General features: G+C 38.7%; 1 protein-coding gene across 1 annotated transcript in view; it reads left to right on the top strand.

Moving 5' to 3' along the window:
• The window catches only part of FILIP1 (filamin A interacting protein 1), a 263869-nt gene extending 244253 nt beyond the window's left edge, over positions 1–19616 (top strand). Inside the window, exon 7 of the mRNA XM_060205408.1 lies at positions 14908–19616. Within this exon, the coding sequence (XP_060061391.1) occupies positions 14908–14948 (41 nt within the window). The 3' untranslated portion in view covers positions 14949–19616. The remainder of the gene's footprint in view (positions 1–14907) is intronic.
• Positions 19617–21662: the final 2046 nt, after the last annotated feature.

The following is a 21662-nucleotide window of genomic DNA, read 5'->3' as shown; positions in this document are numbered from 1 at the left end:
AAACTTGTTGGCACAACATGTACTCACTTTCCAGACATGATAAAGAGCAACTGCCACAGCAGATATTCTTTGAAATTTTAGAACCAACTCTACATTTGTTGGCAAGCTTTATTTGAAACCACACATTAGGAATGAAATCCAATGGGAACAGTAGAGGTGAAGGATTAAACGCACACTCCAAAGACAGCTTCTACTTGTGAATTAGATGTTTTTAAGATGCAGTGTAGTGTTCTTAGAAGTGGGGTGGGGTGGGATTAAAAGGTTAGTCAGTGCTGTGTCCTGGGAGGTATTGTGTAATAAAATAAAGCAGGTAGGTCTCAGGCTGTCTATAAGCCTCTGTGTACACTTGCTGCTCAGCTTAATTTTTTTTTTGTCTCCTTTATTTATTTCACCTCTAGTTGCATCCATTTTGTCTCCAAAAAAACAATATGAATCTTAAATCGTAGAATAATGTTCCAATGGGTATATATCCTGCAAACAGTCAGTTGTCAGCAGACATAGGTTGATTCCAGGTTGTGTGACACTTTTTAAATAATCATTTTATTGGGGGGGATTAATGGTTTACAGTACAGTTGTAGCATTCTCGAGAAGGACCTACTTTATGATCCAGCAATTCCTCTCCTGAGGATTTATCCAAAGGAAAAAAAATACACCCATCCAAAATGATCTATGTACTCCTATGTTCAAAGCAGCACAATTTGTAGTAGTCCAAACTTGGAAGCAGTTCAAGGACAGATGAGTGGCTAGGAAATCTGTGGCATATGTATGTGGCATACTGGAACATTACTCAACTGTTAAGAATAATGAAGTCCTCTCCTTTGCCTCATCTTGGACGGAGGCTGAGGAATCATGTTAAAGTGAAATCAGCCAACTTGAAAATCTTAACCTGGGAATTTAAAAAATTTTCCAGGGTGTCGTGTCCTTTCCATAGAATTCAGTGTGATGGCGCCCCCTGGGGGCCTGGACCACACATTTGTAGAGGTCCTCCCCATCCTCTCCTACAGGATAATGCTCTTGGGCAGAGGTAGATAGCATAATAGTTATGCAAAGAGACTGTCATGCCTGAGGCTCCAAAGTCACAGGTTCAATCCCCTGTAGCTTATGATCATAAGTAGAGCTGACAAGTGCTGTGGTAAAAATAATAATAGTAATGATAATAGTAATAGTATTCTTGTGCTCACGGTTTCCCCATGGTAAGATAGATAGCAGCTAACATCAACATGTGTGGCACCAAAAATCTTGTATGGAGCCTGGCCCCAAGGGTATTTAATTATTTCTTGAGGGAGTTGGGCAAGTAGCTCAGCGGGTTAAGCGCATGTGGCGCGAGGTGCAAGGACCCTCGTTTAAGGATGCGGGTTGGAGCCCTTGGCTCCCCACCTGCAGAGCAACGCTTCACAGGTGGTGAAGCAGGTCTGCAAGTGTCTATCTTTCTCTCCCCCTCTCTGTCTTCCCCCTTCTTCTCCATTTCTCTCTGTCCTATCCAACAGCACAACGACATCAATAACAACAACAATAATAACTGCAACAACAATGAAAAACAAGGGCAACAAAAGGGAAGATAAATAAATAAAATAATTATTATTTCTTGAATAATCATTTTTGAAGCCATCTGCTTAGAGTGATTCTGCTTTTATTTATTTATTTTTCTTCTTTTGCTTTCAGGGTTATTGCTGGGGCTCAGTGCCTGCACTAAGAATCCATTGCTCCTGGAGGCATTTTTTCCCCTTTTGTTGCCCTTGTTTTATCATTGTGGTTATTATTATTGTTATTATTGATGTCGTTGTTGTTGGATAAAACAGAGAGAAATGGAGAGAGGAGGGGAAGACGGAGAGGGGGAGAGGAAGATAGACACCTGCAGACCTGCTTCACTGCTTGTGAAGCAACCCCCCTGCAGGTGGGGAGCCAGGGGGCTCAAACCGGAATCCTAACGCCGGTCCTTGTGCTTTTTGCCATGTGCACTTAACCTTTCACGTTACCACCCGACCCCTGAGTGATTCAGTTTTTACTGTATTTTCAGTGAGGACTGATCTATGGGTGGCAGTTGAGCCTTCTCAAAATTTTAGTACATTTACTCATCTCTTACTGGATTGCCTTCAAGAAAAAAGTGAAGGAATAGTTTTGGTGTGCACAGTATGTGGAGAGTGTAATTTGAGGGAATTGAAGATATTTTCTGGAATGTAAGTTGTACAAAGATTTGAATGTCTCATTATCTCATAGATTTGGAATGGGGGGGATTGAGTCTTTCTGATAAGGAAAACCACGGACTATTAGATAAGAGTCTAAACACAGGTGATAGCACACTGAGTGAGTGCGAGACAGAGAGAGAGAGAGAGAGAAGAAATGGGCAGAGAGGGTTTTCTTTTCTTTTTATTTCTTTATTAGAGGATTAATGTTTTACAGTTAACAGTAAATACAATAGCTTGTACATGCATACCATTTCCCAGTTTTCCACATAACAATACAACCCCCACTAGGTCCTCTGCCATTATGCTTCAGGACCTGACCCCAGAGTCTTTTACTTTGGTGTAGTACACCAACTCCAGTCCGAGTTCTGCTTAGAGTTTTCTCTTCTGATCTTGCTTTTCAACTTGGCAGAGAGGATTTTCAAATAAAAAGAAAAAGGTGCCATTTTAAAATTTTCCCACCCAGGATAAGTTTGGTGTTTTCTTACACTCTCTTGCTCTAGGATGTCCTCATCAATTATCTCCATGTCCTCTGCTGTTTCTACTTCTCCTCTTCACCTGCCACATCCTCACATATGGACATATATTTTGGCTTCCTGGATTTTAACAAACCTCTCCCTAATCCTAGGTCTATCTATTGCTCTTTCTCTGTCCCATCCTTCCCCAGTTTAGACATTGATGAAACGCTTGACCTTTTCTGCCTCCTCTTTCACACTTGCCATTTATTCTTTACTCACTGGCTTTTGTTTGCTTTTTAAAAGAAATGTACTTCAGAGCTCCCACCTTCATCACCCCATAAAAATCTTTGGTCCATACTCCCAGAGGGATAAAGACTAAAGACCCTTCCAGTGGATGGGGAGGGTATATGGAATTTTGGTGGTGAAAATTGTATGGAATTATACCCCTCTTATTCTACAATCTTGTCGATCATTATTTTACAAAAAAAAATTAAAAAGAGGTGTACTTATTTATTTTATGAGAAAGGGAGAGAAAAAAAAACCATAGCTTTGGGCTGGCATCTTTGGTGATGGGGATGAACCCAGGGCCTCAGGTTTGTAAGTCCTGTACTCTCCGTGTTCTACTCAAGCCACCTCCACAGCTGCAAATTACTTCTTAGTTTTATAAAAATGATTCACACACAGGAAGTGGGAGATTGCTCCCATCACAGAGTGCACAGTTCACCATGCACATGGACCTAGGTTTGAATCTTTGGACAATCCCATGGGAGTACCTACATGGGGGAAGTGCCACTAGTGGTGGAGTAGTGCTGTGGTGTCTCTTTCTCTGTGTCTCTCCCTCTCTCTGTCTCTCTTTCTCCTCTATCTCTTCCCCTGTCCCTCAAAAGAAAAATAAAAAGGAAGTCCATTGGCAGCTGAGGAATTGTGCAGTGACAGACCTCCAGCAATAACATGGTGGCAAAATAAATAAGCAAGCAAATAAATAAATAAATAAATAAGATCTATATACCTAGTTCAACTGGAAGACAGCAAAAGCAGCTGTTCCTTACATTGCCCTTTTTAAAAAATATTTATTCCCTTTTGTTGCCCTTGTGTTTTTTTTATTGTTGTAGTTATTATGGTTGTTGTTATTGATGTCATTGTTGGATGGGACAGAGAGAAATGGAGAGAGGAGGGGAAGACAGAGGGGGAGAGAAAGACACCTGCAGACCTGCTTCACCACCTGTGAAGCATTGCTCTGCAGGTGGGCTGGGGTGGGGGTGGGGTCGAACCGGGTTCGCTGGTCCTTGAACTTTGCGCCCCCTGTGCTTAGCCCGCTGTGCTCTGAATCCCTACATTGTGCTTGTTATCCCTCAATTTTATTCACAGAAGAAAGTTTTCTCCCTCCCTTCCTTCCTTCCTTCTTTCCTTCCTTCCTTCCTTCCTTCCTTCCTTCCTTCCCTCCTTTCTTTCTTTCTCTCTCTTTCTTCCTTCCTTTTTTTATTTTTTGCCTCCAGGGTTATTGCTGGAACTCAGTGCCAGAATTACGAATCCACTGCTCCTGGAAGCCATTTTTTTCCTTTTTTTATTGTTGTTGTTATTGCTGTCATTGTTGTTGGATAGTACTGAGAGAAATAAAGAAAGGAGGGGAAGACAGAGAGGGGGAGAGAAAGACACCTGCAGACCTGCCTCACCACTTTTGAAGCAACCCCCCCCCCCCCCCCCCCCGCAGATGGGGAGCTGAGGGCTCGAACCGGAATTCTTACGCCAGTCCTTGTGCTTCCCCTCTGCACTACCACCTGGCCCCCAGAAGAAAGTAATTTCTAACCTCTGTTTCTTCTGGCATTTGTCTGCCTACTACTAAACAGTACACTTGTACTCTTCCATTATCAGTTTCAGATAATACCTTGTCTCCCCAATTTTTGTTTTACTGGCAGAGGATTCTGTCCTCTCCCTTCTTTCCCCCCCATCCTCCTGATCAAATTACACCACAGTTATTATTTTTTAATCAGCAGTCAATATTTATGTCTTTACAGTTTACATGTAAATACTATTCCCACATGAGTCTCAGAGTATACTGTGAGAATGTTCCCATCCTTTTACCACTTAACCCTCTGCAAACACACATCTACTCTCATTTTGCATCTGCTTGCTTTTCTATATAGTTATCTTTATTTTTTCCAAATGCTCCAACAGGTCTGCCAAGCACCTATCAGTAATCTTTCCAACACATCAGTTTCACATTTTCCCCTTGGAGGCCTGCCTAGCCCGGGTCTCTGCTTCCCTGCTGGGTCTGGACTGGCTATTCTCAGAACCTGCTACACAGCTGTTGTCTCCCTGTCCTTTTGCAGATGTTTAAACCTCTGCTTCCTGGTGTTCTCTTCTACTTCTTTTGCTTATGTATCTGTTTCTCTACCAGTCCGTCCATCCATCCATCCATCCATCCATCCATCCATCCATCCATCCATCCGTCCATCTATCCATCCATCCATCCATCCATCCATCCATCTATCCATCTACCTATTTACCTATCACTTATCCATCCACCTATCTGTATGTCTTCCAATACTTTCTACAGAGAAATATCTTCCAGGAACCTCCCAGGGCTGGCAGTTTGCATTCCAGCAATAGATGAGGAAAGGTGAAATGGAGACACTCACAGTTCAGTGTGTGAAGCTTTTCTTTCCCTGCATTCAGTCTCTCCTACCCATTCTTGGGCCTCCAGAAAGTAAATTTTTGGCAGCTAGAGAGGTGGCACACTGGGCAGAGTGCAGGGCTTTGCTCACTTGTCATGGCTCAGATCCCTGGTAACACATATGATGAAGTGGTATTCTTGTCTGTCTCACTGTTGCCCTTCTTGTCATAAAATAAATCTTAAAAAGCAAAGAAACCTGAGAGTGTTCTGTTGACACCTATCATGGGGAGATGAGAAGTTGTACCCATGTATCAACCACCATACTGTGAACCACGGACCCTTCAAGAAAATGATTAAGTAAGGAAACCTCTGGCTCCGTGGTGTTCAAGATGTTTGATTTCCTTCGGTTTTCCTTTGACTTCTCTGGATGCTTACTCTTCTCTAGTCTAGCCTGCTGGCTCTTTATTTTGTGCATGTTTATCAGGTCCTCCCCCCGTCTCTATCAAAAGCTGCTTCCCTACATTACATGCTGTTTATTTGACATAGCCTATAGCTTCCATTATCGCAGCCGTCCCCAACTGTATTGTACACACATATCTTCGATTCGTCTAACACCTCCCCCTCCCCCATCAAAGGTTTTCCTCTTACTAGCCGTGTGTTGCTTAATGGCCAGGGAAAGGTTGAAAGAACGCACATTTTAGTTATTTTGCTGTTGTGCGTTGGTTCTACAGTGCTTTTTATTTATTTTCCCTTTTGTTGCCCTTGTTGTTTAATTGTTTTTTAGTTATTATTGTTGTTATTGATGTCATCATTGTTGGCTAGAACACAGAGAAATGATGAGAGGAGAGGAGGACAGAGAGGGGGAGAGAAAGACAGACACCTTACGACCTGTTTCACTGCTTGTGAAATGACACCCCTACAGGTGGGGAACGGGGAGCTCAAACTGGGATCCTCATGCTGGTCCTTGCCTTTGCACCACATGCGCTTAACCCGCTGCGCTACCGCCCGACCCCCCTAGACTAGTGCTTTTATACAGATCTGAATGGCATACTACACACCCGGGTGGTTGACAAAGACTACTGCCATATATGTGGACCTTCATTGACCAAGATGTTATTATGTAGCCTTTGGCTATACTCTACACCTCAACAGGGAGATTCCCATCCACCCAAACACCCAAGCTGGAACCTGGGAGCCATTCTAGACATCCCCTCCCTCAACTGCCATGTAGACCCATTTCACAAATCTCTCATATACCAACCCCCCAACACCTGGAGCAGCAGAGCCCATGTCTGCTCTGCCCTGTCACTGCCTGAATTGAGGCTTTAATCACTTTTCGTCTGGATGACTCTGACTGTCTTTATAATTAGTCTCCTAATAGCCCATCTGATTCATTTTTCATTTTCATTTCTTTTTTTTAATTTTATTTATTTATTATTAGATAAAGACAGAGATAAATTGAAAGACAAGGGGACGATAGAGAAGAAGAGAGACGGAAAGACACTTGCAGTCCTGCTTCACCACTCTAATGCTTTCCCCTTGTAGTTGGGGACTAGAAGCTTAAACCTGGGTCCTTGCACACTGTAGTGTGTGTGCTTAACCAGGTGTGCCACCACCTGTCCCTGCTGCATTTTCTTTTCTGAAGTGTCAGTTGGTCATATCATGCCTCTATTTGAAAACCATCCCAGATTTTGCCCTCAGCTGGGGAATACAACACAGATTTCTTGGTGTAGCTCTAAAGACTCTCCAGAGCCTGACTCCCACCCTCCCACACTTCTGATCATGCCTCCTCCTTCTCTATACTATATTCTTGGCTCCAAGAAGTGGCCCATAGAACAAATTTCCTAGAAGTTATACCATAGTTTGCCCTCAATTGTCTTTTACTTTCCTTCCAGTGCTTGGATCCCTCTCTGATCAAACCCTCTTTTAAAAGCACAATTTCCTCAGTCCTGGAGAATGTTCACTGGTAGGGCATACAGCTTGCACATAGCCTAGATTTCAGTCCTGGTACCCCATGCGAGGGACTATGGCACCTGGGGTAGCACCAGTCCAGTGGCGTGACTCCCTATGTTTGAGTGAAAAGGTAGCTGGGAGCAGTGAAACTGCATATAAAACAAAGGTCCCACACCCTCTTCCCCCCAAATGAGAGAAAGAGAGAAATTACCTCTTCAGAATCTAACTAAGAGTTCAAAGACTGTCTGTTGCTGTAAAATATTTGGTACTTTCTTTAGGAAAAAAAATAAAAACAAAGCCAAAACCAAACCAGAAGTTCAAGGATAGCTCAAAGTTGGGAAAGAAAGAGTTGTTCTTGCTTCTTCTCTATATCTGTAGTGTAGACTTTTGGGGATGATTGTCAGGAAATAACAAATCACTTGTGAGATCATGGAAGTAAAGAGATGGTGGTGGGCTAGGTTCCAGATGCTACCATGATGCTAACTGGACCTCCCTGGGCAGACAACCCCACCAATGTGTCCTGGAGCCTCGCCTCCCTAGAGCCCCGCCCCACTGGGAGTATGGATCCACCTGCCAACACCCATGTTCAGCGGGGAAATAATTACAGAAGCCAGACCTTCCACCTTCTGCATCCCATAATGACCCTGGGTCCATACTCCCAGAGGGATAAAGAATAGGAAAGCTATCAAGGGAGGGGATGGGATACGGAGTTCTGGTGGTAGGAATTGTGTAGAGTTGTACCCGTCTTATCCTATGGCTTTGTCAATGTTTCCTTTTTATAAATAAAAAGTAAAAAAAAAAAAAAAAAAAAGATGGTGTTGGGGACCTAGATATAGTACAATAGATAGAGTGCATGCCTTCGTATGTACAAAGCCCTGGCTTGGGTCCCAGGTACTACATGGGAGCACTATAGAGAGCGCCAATGAAACTCCAAGGATAGTGAAGTGCTGCTTTAGTGTCTTTGCCTCTCCTTTCCTCTTCTGTATGTTTTATGTATAAAGAATAAAGAAACTGAGCCAAAGAGTTCACTCAGAGATATTACACATACATTGGGTGGGCCTTTGGTTAAATTCCTGACACTGCACTAAAAGAGAATAATACAACAACAACAAAAAATGACGAAGAAGGTTACAGAGGTTGACAAGATAGGTCACTTAGAAAGTGTACCTACTTGGTCATATGTATGTATGTCATGGCCTCACCACATTGAAATAAACTTTGGTGCTGTGTTATCTTAGTTTCTCTTTCTCTGTATTTCTCTCTCTTTCAATTTAACTTAATTTGTATTAATGTCTCTCTCTTTCTATCTGAGCAATGAAGCCCTAGTGGGGCTAATAATAGTAAAGAGAGAGACAGCAGAATTCGGAGAAGTTCAGTACGATCCTTCTGGATAGTATAAATCACTTTGGTAGCCCTCCAAAGGCACCACGGCAGGTAATGGATGCAAAGTAGCCTAAAGTCTTGCACTGGGGAGTTTTGCCTCTGAAATCATGATGTGCGTCAAGAACTAAGTGACCTGCATGCTTTTTGTAAAACATGAACAGCCCTGACTTATGAATAGCTCTTTCCTTTCCTTCTCTAATTCCCTTAGGAGGGCATGAAGGACACCTCAGGAAAGGAAAAGTTTCAGGTGATTTGTCTTGTTTTTCAGGTTCATAAAAGACTGCAAAATAGGTGAGAATGACTCATTCTTGAAAGACCAAACAATACTACCCACTTGCCGGACTCAGATATAGAACATTTTGTCTAGCAAGGTGAATCTCCCGAGAAAGTGGGCTGTTGATTGGGCATCTGAGCTGGACCTGAAAAACCAGAATGCAGTGAAGCTTTGTTTTACATTGGCTTGTCACTTAACATTTGCCTTTAAAAACCCTTGGTGATGCTGGCATTCCTATGTATAGTCATAATCTAATACACTTCACTATAGTTTATCAAGCAACTGAAAAGACTGCCATACTGCTCTTCCTACAAATTAATGATTAATTGCTTACCTAGCAGTTAATAACTTTCTTGAAAAACAAGTTACCAGTCATCACTGTGATTCTTGAAAATTCCAGTAATCTGGCAGGGGAAGGGGATGTTTTAGACTGATGATGGATGGTAGCAGGAAACAAATAACACTCGTAGGTGGTTGAGGAAGCCCTACAGAGCTTATATCATCTGGTTCAAAAATGTCCTGAAACAAATGACAGAAATGATTAGCTCAAGTACTTTTAATTAGCTGAGCACAATCCAAAAGAAGAATTACAAGGCCAAGTTAGCAAAGGAAGTTTATTGAACTTCCTATTTAAAACAGATGCTTTATCAGAACTGTGCTTAATTTCTGAATGTCATAACAGAAATAGCCCTTTAAATAGTTTGTGAATAAAAGAACCTTAAAAGTAAATAATTGGGGCCGGGTGGTGGTGCACCTGGTTGAGCGTATGTATTACAATGTGCAAGGACCCGGGTTCCTGCCCCTGGTCCCTACCTGCAGGGGGAAAGCTTTGCGAGTGGTGAAGCAGTGCTGCAGGTGTCTCTCTGTCTATCTCCCTCTCTATCTCCCCCTTCCCTCTTGATTTCTGACTATCTCTAGCCAATAAATAAAGATTAAAAAATTAAATAAGAAAAAGTAAATAACATCTAGGCAGTCCTACTTCTCCAAGGCGTACAGAAGGCATAACAACTTTGCAGGTGGACACATGATTGGGGTCTGATAGCTGACTAACAGGTAGAAGACTTTAGTCCTGAGTTGACACTGGGGTCCCCAAACTAGGAGCAAACCATGAATGTGGGAATCAGGTCATGAGGAAACCAAACGGATGTAAAATCCATGAGGAAAGACTTTTCAAAAAAAAAATTGGGTGAATAGTTTACTGCAGATGAAGCAGCCATCTTTTATTGGTCAAAAGCCCCCTTTTTTGTATATGTTAATATATTGAACTCTGCACTATCTTGCCTTTGGTGTGTGCTAACCCTAAAAGTGATCTGTTCTCATTTCTTAGAGCAGGGTTCTAAATGTTTCTCTGTGGAGTTTGGCAGAGCATAAACATATGCATTGCTTGAGAGGAAAGCATTTACTTTCTGGGGAGTACTCTAAAGCCAAGGAGTTCTCTTGGGAAGAATCAAAATCTCTTTTTTCTTCCTTTCTTCCTCTCCCTCTCCCTCTCCCTCTTTCTCTCATTCTCTCTCTCTTTCTTTTTTGGTCGCTGTTTTTCGTTTTTCCCAAGGTAGCCCCATGCTAGCACTCAAATTCTGCCTCATGTACACAGCTTTTGATCTCAAGTTGTCTGGTTTGCTGGTCGATGTAGGATGCCACCCAAAAAGGATGATTAGTTAGTGAGGTCAGGAGTGAAGTGTCATTAGAATTGAGGATATATTGAACTAACTTTCCATGGAAATTATCTAATAACTAGTGTAATAGACTAAGAATGAATTCATAAGCTACATCTGTTTATAATAATATCATATTCGCATGTCATGTATTTAATGTGTTTAAATTAAATTAAAGTTTCTTAAAGGAAAAAAAAACATCAAAATGACATTTGAGAGAAACCTAAGTACATTTTGGTAAATTGTTAATGTCAAAAGTACATTAAAATCCAGGTTCTTTATGTGTGTATGTTAATTAAGATTTGGGACATTTTTCTTCCAACTAGAAAAAAAAAAGGAGGAAGTTATGTTAATGAAAGTCTGCAGAGGACTCTAATTTTGGTGTTTTATCACTTTGAGTTTGCTGATAGAGGTGACAGTTAACAGACAAAGGTGACAGCCTTTGGTCTCAATCTGTCCATTAACTCCACTACAGATAACTAGTGTCAGAAAAAATATAACAAGTACAAAACCATCATAGAACTGTACCTAATTTTACTGAGGTCATGTCATAAAGCTGCCAAATGACCTACATTTATGTCTAATTCTGGAATGAAAAGAGAACAGAGCATGAGACCAATAACATTTGGCCATGGACTTGTTTTATTTTATTGTACTAACTTACCAAAAACAAACAAACAAACAAACAAACACAACAGGAAAAGACTTGGGGAATTCTGCCTTGGGGGAAGGGGACACAAACACATACACACAAGTAATAACACTAAGCCTTAAATTATTAAATTTTTTGCTGACAGTTACGAACTTTCCTTATACCAGATAGTTTAGCTGTATAATTGCCACTTCAAAACTTAACGAATTAAAACAAAGTTTTGGGGACAAGGGGGCAACAGGGAGATAGATTACACTGTGGTAGCACACCAAATTTGCATGTGAGAGGCCCCAGGTTTAATCCTCAATACCACCAATAGCCAGAGTTGATCTCTGATAAAATACTACTAATAATAACACTAGTTAAAATATAATAATAATCCCGGATTATTGGCAAGTTCTTATCTGAACTAAATCTACAGATTTAGAGAAAGTATATATAATATTCAAACAAATAATAAAATCACTATCACATATATCTTGTTTCACTAGCTCTAGAAAAAAGATGAAATATAACTTCATAAAAAATTTTAAATATAGGGAGTCGGGCGGTAGCTCAGTGGGTTAAGTGCACGTGGCGCGAAGCCTAAGGACCCGCTTAAGGATCCTGGTTCGAGCCCCCGGCTCCGCACCTGCAGGGGGTTCGCTTCACAGGCAGTGAAGCAGGTCTGCAGGTGTCTGTCTTTCTCCCCCCTTCTCTGTCTTCCCCTCCTCTCTCCATTTCTCTCTGTCCTATCCAACAACGATGACATCAATATTAACTACAACAATAAAACAACAAGGGCAACAAAAGGGAATAAATAAATAAATTTTAAAAAAATTTAAATATAGAAGAAATATGACTTCATGATATGAAACAAAATCACTTAGTTTCATTATATTCTCTTGAAGTTTATGTATAGAAGTATTAAGTATCATCTTCTGTTATTAAAATGGAATTTATAGTAAATGGTTACTTTGCACAATTAAGTATTTTTGAAACATTCTTTTTAGTGACATAGACTCATAAGTAGCATCAGTATATATACTGTGCGTGATCAAGGGCTGATTCATTTAAGTATGGTCATAAAATGTAATAGTCCATTTGAGAATTTGTTTTTTCTATGCATGAACCCTCTGTCATGTGCCTTTCCCGACCCAATACTAATTTTGAATAGTATCTATTATTTGGATATTACAAAATGCTAGGATTAAGAGAAAACAATTTAGGGCTGGAGGGATAGCTTACCAGGTAGGACTAGTGCCCAGGTTCAAGCCCCAGTACTATTCAGGGTTGTCCTCACCAGGGGGAAGTTCTAGTACTGTAGTATCTCCTCTTCTTCCTTTCCCTCTCCCTCCTGCCTCATTCTATTTCTTCTTCTCTGTCTCTTTGTATATTTGTTTGAATAAAAAAAGTCAGACTTAGAGTGGCAAAATAATGCATGTGAAAGACCTGAGTTCCACAGAATAAATAAGTAAAGTTATATTCGTGATTCTGTTGAGGAAAGTTGAAACCTGTCTCTTTTTACTCTTTGAAGCTGACTATAGAAAAATTTTAAATGGGTGTTCAATTGGAAGTATAATTTTAAGATTAGACCCTCGTATTTATTTATCATTTAAATATTTTATTTATTTACTTAAGACAGAGAGAGAAATTGAGAGGGAAGGGGAAGATTGAGAAGGAGAGAGAAAGGGAGATACCTGAAACACTGCTTCTCCACTTGCAAAGTTTATGCCTGGGGGCTTGAACCTACCTCTTTGCACATTGTAACATGTGCTGTACCACCTGGCCCTAACCCTGATTTTTAACTGCAGACCATTTTCTTTTTTCTTTTTTTTAATTTCTTTTTTTTTTATTTAAGAAAGGATTAGTGAACAAAAGCATAAGGTAGGAGGGGTACAACTCCACACAATTCCCAACACCCAATCCCCATAACCCACCCCCTCCCATGGTAGCTTTCCCATTCTCTATCCCTCTGGGAGCATGGACCCAGGGTCGTTGAGGGTTGCAGAAGGTAGAAGGTCTGGCTTCTGTAATTGCTTCCCCGCTGAACATGGGCGTTGACTGGTCGGTCCATACCCCCAGTGCAGACCATTTTCATCAGTGGTTTTCTCTAAAGATTTTTGATATATTTTTAGACATTGAAAATATTCAAGTTAGCAGAGTTCTTCAAAAGAAAAAAAAAATAGATAATTATTTTCAAGGATTTTTGGTTTAGTGAAACATCATATGTTTGTCCTCAATTTGACGAAAGCTTTATAACCAAAGAGCTTTTAGTATGTAAGAAATTTACACATTCTAATTGTTCTTGTTTTATCCCAAATTGAAACTGAGAGGTTAGGAAATGGTGGTCCAGGAGATGGCACAGTGGATAAAGCATTGGATTTTCAAGCATGAGATCCTGAGTTCAATTCCTGGCAGCATACGCACCAGAGTGATGTCTGTTTTCTCTCTCTCTCTCTCTCTCTCTCTCCTATTTTTCTTTCTCATTAATAAATAAACAAAATCTTAAAGCAAAGAAAAAGAAAAAAAGAAAGGTTGGGAAATGTCTCCACCTAGTGGCAAACATCAAACAAAATGAATGAAACTCAATTTACAGAACACTTTTTTTTTTTTTTTTTGACAGAACATACCCACTGAGCATAACCTATGAGAGAAACCTATGATCTGTGGCACAGTGTGCTTTAACTAATGCTTACTTAGAGGTCATATACCCAAGTAAAAATAAATTTAGTGTTTGAAATTAAAGTGAAAATAATAGGTATAAGTTTCTTAGCATTATTGATAAACCCGACATTGACATTTACACTTGAAGTATTTTCATATGTTGACAGGAAAGTAATTTTTTTTCAGGCAGAAAAACTGTTGTGGATTATTTACTTTTTTCTGGTATATATAACTTCATTACTAGTTGAACTCTGTTTAACTTTGCTCACCAATGTGGTGTCATGCCTAGCATAATGGACGGAACATAGTAGGACTTCAGTAAATAGTTTTTTAACAGTAGAATGATAAAAAAGATGATATTCATGCATTAATGAAAGTTATAAAAGGGAAAATCAATCAAAGAAAATGTTGCACATAATATTTATATATTTTTTACATATTGTTCATTTACATGTCACATAAACATATTATATAGGAGTATATGTAGCTGGTTCTGTTATAATTGCTATTTAAGTGTAGAAGAATGAATTTAGACTGAAAAGCATACGTAGAATTATGCAAAAGGCAACAGTCAGAAACAAAATGAGTCTTATGTGCTTCGTGAAGCCTTAGGAATACATAATGGATATCTTATTATTGAAACTCAAATTTATACACATGCAAATTGAAGTTTTAAATATGTGAATAGTCTGTCAGAATAGAAAGAGTATGAGTGGGAAAATAACTTAAGAAATAGTATAGTTAAAAAAAGAAATAGTATAATTTCCCATGTGTGACTTGTATATACTCATTACTATCTTTTCAGTTCTTTGCTTGAGTAAAATCGGCCAAACATAATTAGAGTCTTAGACACTATTTCTGAAGGGCTTTAAAGAATTTTGGTGGTGAAGCACATCTGCCGATACAAAGAAATTATTAAAGAATAATAAAGAATTGTAGGGAAGCTATTGGGCTCATGTACTGTTCTTGTTTGTTCTGTTGTTTAACATCGATGGTCCTTTAATAACTGATGTGTTATTGATCGTCACAGAAGCTGCTGCTTTGAGACTCAGTTTAGTTGAAAGTTCTGTATCTTTCTTCTCTTTATAGAAAGCATCATCATTCACCAGCTACGTATGAGCTCCAGATGAAATGGCAAACAAAGCACATACTGCTTGTGTGTTCTTCCTCTGACTCCCTGTTGAATGGATAGGATTTCTACAGCCTTTCATCATCATTATGGTCCTCCATGCTACTGATCACTACTGGGAAATGTCCTACTTCCAGTTTTTTGACAATATAATGCAAAAACTGAAAAACAGCAGATATCAAAATAGGTGTCAAGTGTAATTCAATTTTAGTCAAAAGAAATTTCTTTTTGCAAAAGGACTTTCGGGTCCATGGGCACATGTTATGTAACTTATTTTTGTAATATGCTCTGTAATGTGATTTTTCCCTAAAGTGTTTTTTTTTCATAGTCTATTGCACATATATCTGTTGGATACATGGTCAGTTTTTTTTTTAACATTTATGTTAGTGTTTTCAAAATGGTAAACTGCATTTATTTTCTTTTCTTAATCTGTAATTTCTGAAAAAAGAGAGTGTTACTATCTTTGCATTTCCTGGGAGAAATTTAAGAGGTCAAACAGAAGCAAGCGATCCTGGAAGGGACTTAATTATTGATTGTACAATGCTATGGTTCTGATCATGGTCCAACAATAATAATGCTGTGACTTAAGAGTTTGATTTTATCCATTTAAGGCCAGTTACTTTTTCTTTCTTTCTTTCTTTCATTTATTAGTGATTTAATAATGATTGACAAGATTGTGGGATAAGAGAGGTACAATTCCACACAATTCCCACTACCGGAGCTCTGTATCTTATCCCCTCCATTAAAAGTTTCCCTGTTCTTTATCCCTCTGGGAATATGGAACAAAGATCTTTATGGGGGTGCAAAGACGCTTTCTTTTCCACATTGAGTGCTTTTGAAGTCAACTGTGTGGATTTTAGGGGGAAAAAGAATTGTGAGTTATTTTCAATTCAAATTAAAAGTCATTGGGGGTGGGGAAGCAGTGGTGCTCCTGGTTAAGCACATAGTACTCTGTGCAAGGAACTGTGCAAGGACCAGGGTTTGAGCCCTGCTCTCCACCTGCTGCAGGGACACTTCACAAGCTGTGAAGCAGGTCTGCAGGTCTCTTTCCTTCTCTCTTTTCTTCCCCTGTCAATTTCTTTCAGTCTTATTAAATAAAACAGAAAAAAAAAAAAAAAAGGAAAAATGGTCTCTGGGAGCAGTGGATTCATAGTGCAGGCACTGAGCCCCTGAGCCCCAGCAATAACCCTGGTGGGGAAAAAAAATAGTCACAGGGTTTTCTTTCTTTTAAAAAATGATTTATTTCTTTTTGTGATTGAAAGGAGGGAGAGAGAGACAGAGAGAGGGAGGGACTTGAGCAAGCACTCAGCTCTTTGATCTGGGCCGTCAGTCATGTATGTCCTGTGCTCTAAGATGATGAGCATTCATTTAACTCCTTTGGTTTCTGAATACATACCCCTATGATATTTTCTCTTGGTACCGTATATTTCAAAAGAATGATACTAATGTTTCTTCAATATGACCTATGAATACACAATTATCCTGTCTGGTCTTCATACAGCACCCTAAATTCAAGATCTATAAATTGATGTCTTTACCATATTGGAGGAAATCTTTCTTCAAGTATTCTCTAGGCTATATTCTCTCTCTTATTATACTAGAATTAAGGCCAGTTTTTAAAGTCACTCTTTTTGGTGTTTTCTGTCTCAAAATTCTATATGAAATGATTTGCATATGGGAAAATTCATCAATGAAGATCTATAAGTTTAGCTGGCAAGGGTTATAGGACCTGCTTAGACTGACAGTTATATATGTTTGCATTTTTTACTTTTAAGTACAGACTTATAGAAAGGACTATTATATCAAGACATTTTTTACAATCTACCCACTTCAAAGCCTAAAAAATGAAAACTTAGATAATATCAGCCTCTTTTGAAAAAAAAATTGGTAGGAGAAATTCCAACATAGATAACATTTTCTTGATAGGATTTGGACAGATTTTCATAATCACATGTAAATTACAGACTATATTCACAGGTTACTCAAATCTTCACATAAGAACCTCTACTGAATTTTGATTTTTACATGGAAACGTGCATCTAAAGTGTATTTGAAACACTAATAATGTGGTTGTGTTTAAAAAGTTTTTTGAATGCATGTTTTCATAATCTTTAACAACGAAGATAAGTGAAGAGTTGACCCATTGGTTTCTAAATGAAGAAGTGACATATTATATAGCAATGCTGAAATTTAAGAAAGAATACCTTTTAATGTCATGAGGATGACTAAACACTACATAAATTATATTGCTGACCCAGCTTTTCAGTCCCATTGTATGGAGACTTATGAAAATAATTCCATGGAATTAAAAAAAAATTAATGTTGGATTTCCTCCCCCATGTAACTTTGAGACATCTTAAGGCAGACCTTGTTGGATAAACAGGACATATTCAGAGGGTCTTGTAAATTAAAAAAAACTGTATGCAAAATCATTCTTGATTTTTTTTTTTTTTAAAGTAGAAGAGAAGTAGGCTTGCCGTAGCTTAAATGATTGTCAAGAGCATCCCATATCACGCAGGGCATTTGTTTACTGATTGAGAAAATTAGAGTATACATATGTGACTTAAAAAAATGTTTTTAGTGAATTTAATTATTATTTTTTTTGAAAATGTTGAACTGCAATGACATCGGCAGTTAGGAGAAGGTTTTTTTCAGTGTGGTTATATTTTCCAACTCACAGTTGTCTCTTTGCCAACAAGTGCAGATTTCTGATGGCACAAATATTCCGATATGCCACAGATCAACATTTGAAGCAAACATTTTTTTCTCAACTGGTGAAAATGTTATTACACTAAGTGAAAAGATTAGCAGGTAAGACTTTAAATACTTACTACAGGTAATTTATGTATATTTGGATCTCTGATGTTTTTGTCTCACTCAGTTTCATGATCAAATTTGGTACTGGCAATGCAGAGTGAAGTTGATGGTAAAATCAGAGTCATTTAGGATGAGGGACATTGTTAAAAATATTGGATAGAGACAGAGTGAGGTTGACTGGAGAAGGGGAGGTAGAGAGAGGGAGACAAAGAGATACCTGCAGTACTGCTTCTTGGGCTTGAACTTGGGTCCTTGCACACTGTAATGTGTGCACTTAACGAGGTGCGCTACCACCTAGCCCCAAGGGTGAGAAACATCTTCTGCCCATGTTATAAGTCCTTTATTTGGACACATATAGAACCTGAGTAATGGATGTGTAAATTCAATCAAAAATTACCTTGAAATAAAATATTGAAACTTGAGAGAAAAAATATTAATTGTATGTTAGAAAATATTTAAACCACTTTTCTAATAAAAATAAACACAATCATAAAATAATATCCATCCAATTAAAATTGTTTCTCTATGCAACTCTAGGCTCACTTCATTTCTACACCTTTTATTGTAAGCAGATCTCCAATAGTCAACCTGAATGCAATCATTTTTGAATAGAAAATTTTCTGAAATACTATCATCAGTGTTACGGGTTTAAAGCACAACAACCAAACCAATCCATTAAGTTATTTTTTACTTTTTGATAAGAATGTTTTTTAAAGGTTATCTTCTGCATTTTTTTTTTCATGCACTCTTCGGGCTTGATGAAGATAGTGGCTAGAACTGATATAACAGATGTTAGATGTCCAGCTAATTGTATCAAATAAAACATGGCTAATTATACCTCAAAATAATCATAAAAATCATGGTGTGGAATACTAACCGAGTTACCAATGAAACTGAGTAATCACAGAAAATAAGAAATTGTACCCCCTCCTTCTAATAAAGTGGTAAGTCCACATGTGAGACCATGGAGTTAAGGAAGAAAAAAAATTAGGGGAAGACTTAGGATAAGGATAGATGATGTCTGAGACAATATACTAAGCTTGTGTCCTTTTCTATTTATGCAGTGACTGAATTTCCCTGGAAATATATAAAAACACCAAGAGTATGTTATGAGTTTGATGAACAACAATTTCTTAAAAATAACAAAAGTGCAAAATTGAACTTGAACAAAACCACGAACTGGCACCTGATATATATATTCCTCTCTCAGTGTGCTATCTCTGCTAAAATTACTAATGAGAAGACAAATGGAAAAGAATACAGTTTAGTAAATTGATAAAAATTGAGACATTAATGGAATTAACTGTTTCATGACTATCACTACATATATGTATGCACATCTCTGTGTATATATATATATATATATATTCAATTTCAGCATTTACTCCATGATTATGACAACTATGTGACTTTGATAAAATACAAGTTCATGCATTAATAAAATATAAGTTCATACATTGGGAAAAAAAACGTTGAAGCTATGAAATGATCCATTGATTTTCCAGTGGTATTTGATATGTCATTTGGATAATTTTACATAGATTTTGTTATTTTCACTGTGCAGATCTGTATTTAGCCAAGGTTTTGTTGAAAAGAAAATCAGTTATTCATTTCTTCAGTATAAGAGGTATATATTATGATCAATGATTCTTGGAAGTCTTGCAGGTCTTATGGCTTTTCAGAAAGTAAAGAGTGCATTGAAAAACATTGGAGTCATAGCTGATTTTCTCACTGGTGTCTATCTTTTCTTCTTCAAGTTTTATTAAGTACATAAGAAGTTTGTCAACCAAGCCATGTGAGTTTATGAATATGTACTTGTCTTTTATTTGAATGTAAAATTTTGTTTTCAGTTCACAGATTCTTGAAAGTTTTTAATCCATTAAGCCATTCTGCTATTTCCAAAGTCAGCTATGCTTATTTAAAATCTCCCCAGAGAAACAATAACAAGTGTGATATTAAAACATTGTGCAATATTCTTTTCTGAGTTGGAACGTTAACATATAAAAAATTAAAATAACTTGAAACAAACAGCCTTCGTTTTATTTAAAATTGTACAGCTGGAGAGGTGGTTTAGTAGTACGTGACTTGTCTGCATGAGGTCCCAGGTCCCATCCCTGGCATAATATGGGTGAGAGTGATGTACTGGTCTCTCTCAGTCTATTACATAAATAACTAAATCTTTTAAAAAGATTAATTTTTATTGGATAGAGACAGAAATGGAGAAGGAAGAGGGAGCTAGAGGAGAGAGAGAGAGAGAGAGACACCTGCTTACCACTTGTGAAGCATCCCCCCAAGCAGGTGGAGGCTGAGGGCTTGAATCTGGGTCCTTGCACACTAATGTGTTTGCTTAACCATGTACACTACCACCCATCCTGCAGATAACTAAATCTTTAAGTGGCTAGGCAAGTGACTCAGGTTGGTGGAGTTGCATGTCAGAGGCTCATAGTTCATAGTTCAATCTCCAGCATCACATGTACTTCAGTGGTGCTCTGGTCTCTCTCTCTCTCTCTCTCTCTCTCTCTCTCTCTCCTTGATCTTGTATGAAATGGATAAAGTGGGGGCTGGGGAGTGGTGCACCTGGTTAAGCAACAGGGTGAAAGCTTCCTGAGTGGTGAGACAGACAGACATCAGCAGACCTGCTTCACTGCCTGTGAAGTGATGCCCCTGCAGGTGGAGAGCCAGAGACTCGAACTGGGATCCTTACTCTGGTCCTTGTGCTTCAGCCATGTGCACTTAACCCTCTCTGCTACCGCCACCACTACCACTTGGCTCCCTTCTTCTTCTTCTTTTTAATATTAACTATATTGCTTTCATTTCCCCAGGCATTATTTTCAACATTTCTCTCAGAATCAAGCATCTTTACAGAGAAAATTTCTCTCTTCAATAGTTCAGTTGCCTGACTTCTATTGATTAATATTGGTGTCCAAAGTGGTATCCCCTGTTTGACTGCAAGCTTCTTAAATGTAGAGCTACATATTTCTCATAACAAATGTGGGTTTTTTGAAAGGTCATATTTTTTTCTGTTTTTCCATGCAAAAATGTGTTGTGACATTTCCAATACAAAATACATTCATGAATGTGTTTGTAAAATGCAACTGTATTATTTTCTAGGGTGAGGCCTTTTCTCTTTTCTTCCAGTTGCCCTCTTTCCCTCCAACCTTCACAGGCCTTTTCCATGACATAACCACATCCTCATTTCTGCTCTTTTAGGTTCCCAGCACATTATTTCATTTTCTACCTTCAGAGCAAGGCATATGTTCAGTCAAAATGGCAGGCTGCTTTTCTAGCCCCCTTATTCTTGTCTCTCAGCCCCAAAGTTTGTTCCTTCATGACCATGTTCCAGCTCCATAAAATAAATAAATTAAAAAATAATGTTAATCTCCCAGGAATCAAATGCTTGGGCAATTTTAAGCATATATATGTGGAGAGAGAGAGAGGAGAGAGAGAAATGAGAGAGAGGAGAGAGGGAGAGAGAAAGAGAGGAGAGAGGGAGAGAGAGGGAGAGAGAGAGAGAGAGAGAGAGAGAGATATCCAGCACTAAGGATTCCTTCAATTCAGTGGGACCATGCTTGAACCTGGGTCATATAGCAAAACAGCACATTATCAAAGTAAACTATTTTGCCAGCCCAAGACATACTTTAACCTGACATTTCTGGCTTGCGTGGTGTGTGTGTGTGTGTGTGTGTGTGTGTGTGTGTGTGTGTGTGTGTGTGTGTGTTTCCAAACACCAAAGTTCAGTGCTACTTGAAAGCTAATATTCAAAAGACAAGTACTGATGAGAGGAAAAGAGGTTTGAATCAAAAGACTAGAAAGCCTAAAAAGATGGCAAACTATGTGTCCAAAACCATCTCAACACTGCAGGCAGAGAGTAGGGTTTTTATGGACTAGGAGTTGAGGA

The sequence above is a fragment of the Erinaceus europaeus genome, chromosome 13 (genome assembly GCF_950295315.1).
Source record: "Erinaceus europaeus chromosome 13, mEriEur2.1, whole genome shotgun sequence".
In the NCBI taxonomy this organism is placed as follows: Eukaryota; Metazoa; Chordata; class Mammalia; order Eulipotyphla; family Erinaceidae; genus Erinaceus; species Erinaceus europaeus.
Note: the sequence above shows the minus strand (reverse complement) of the source record. Positions and strands in the feature narration are given on the sequence as shown.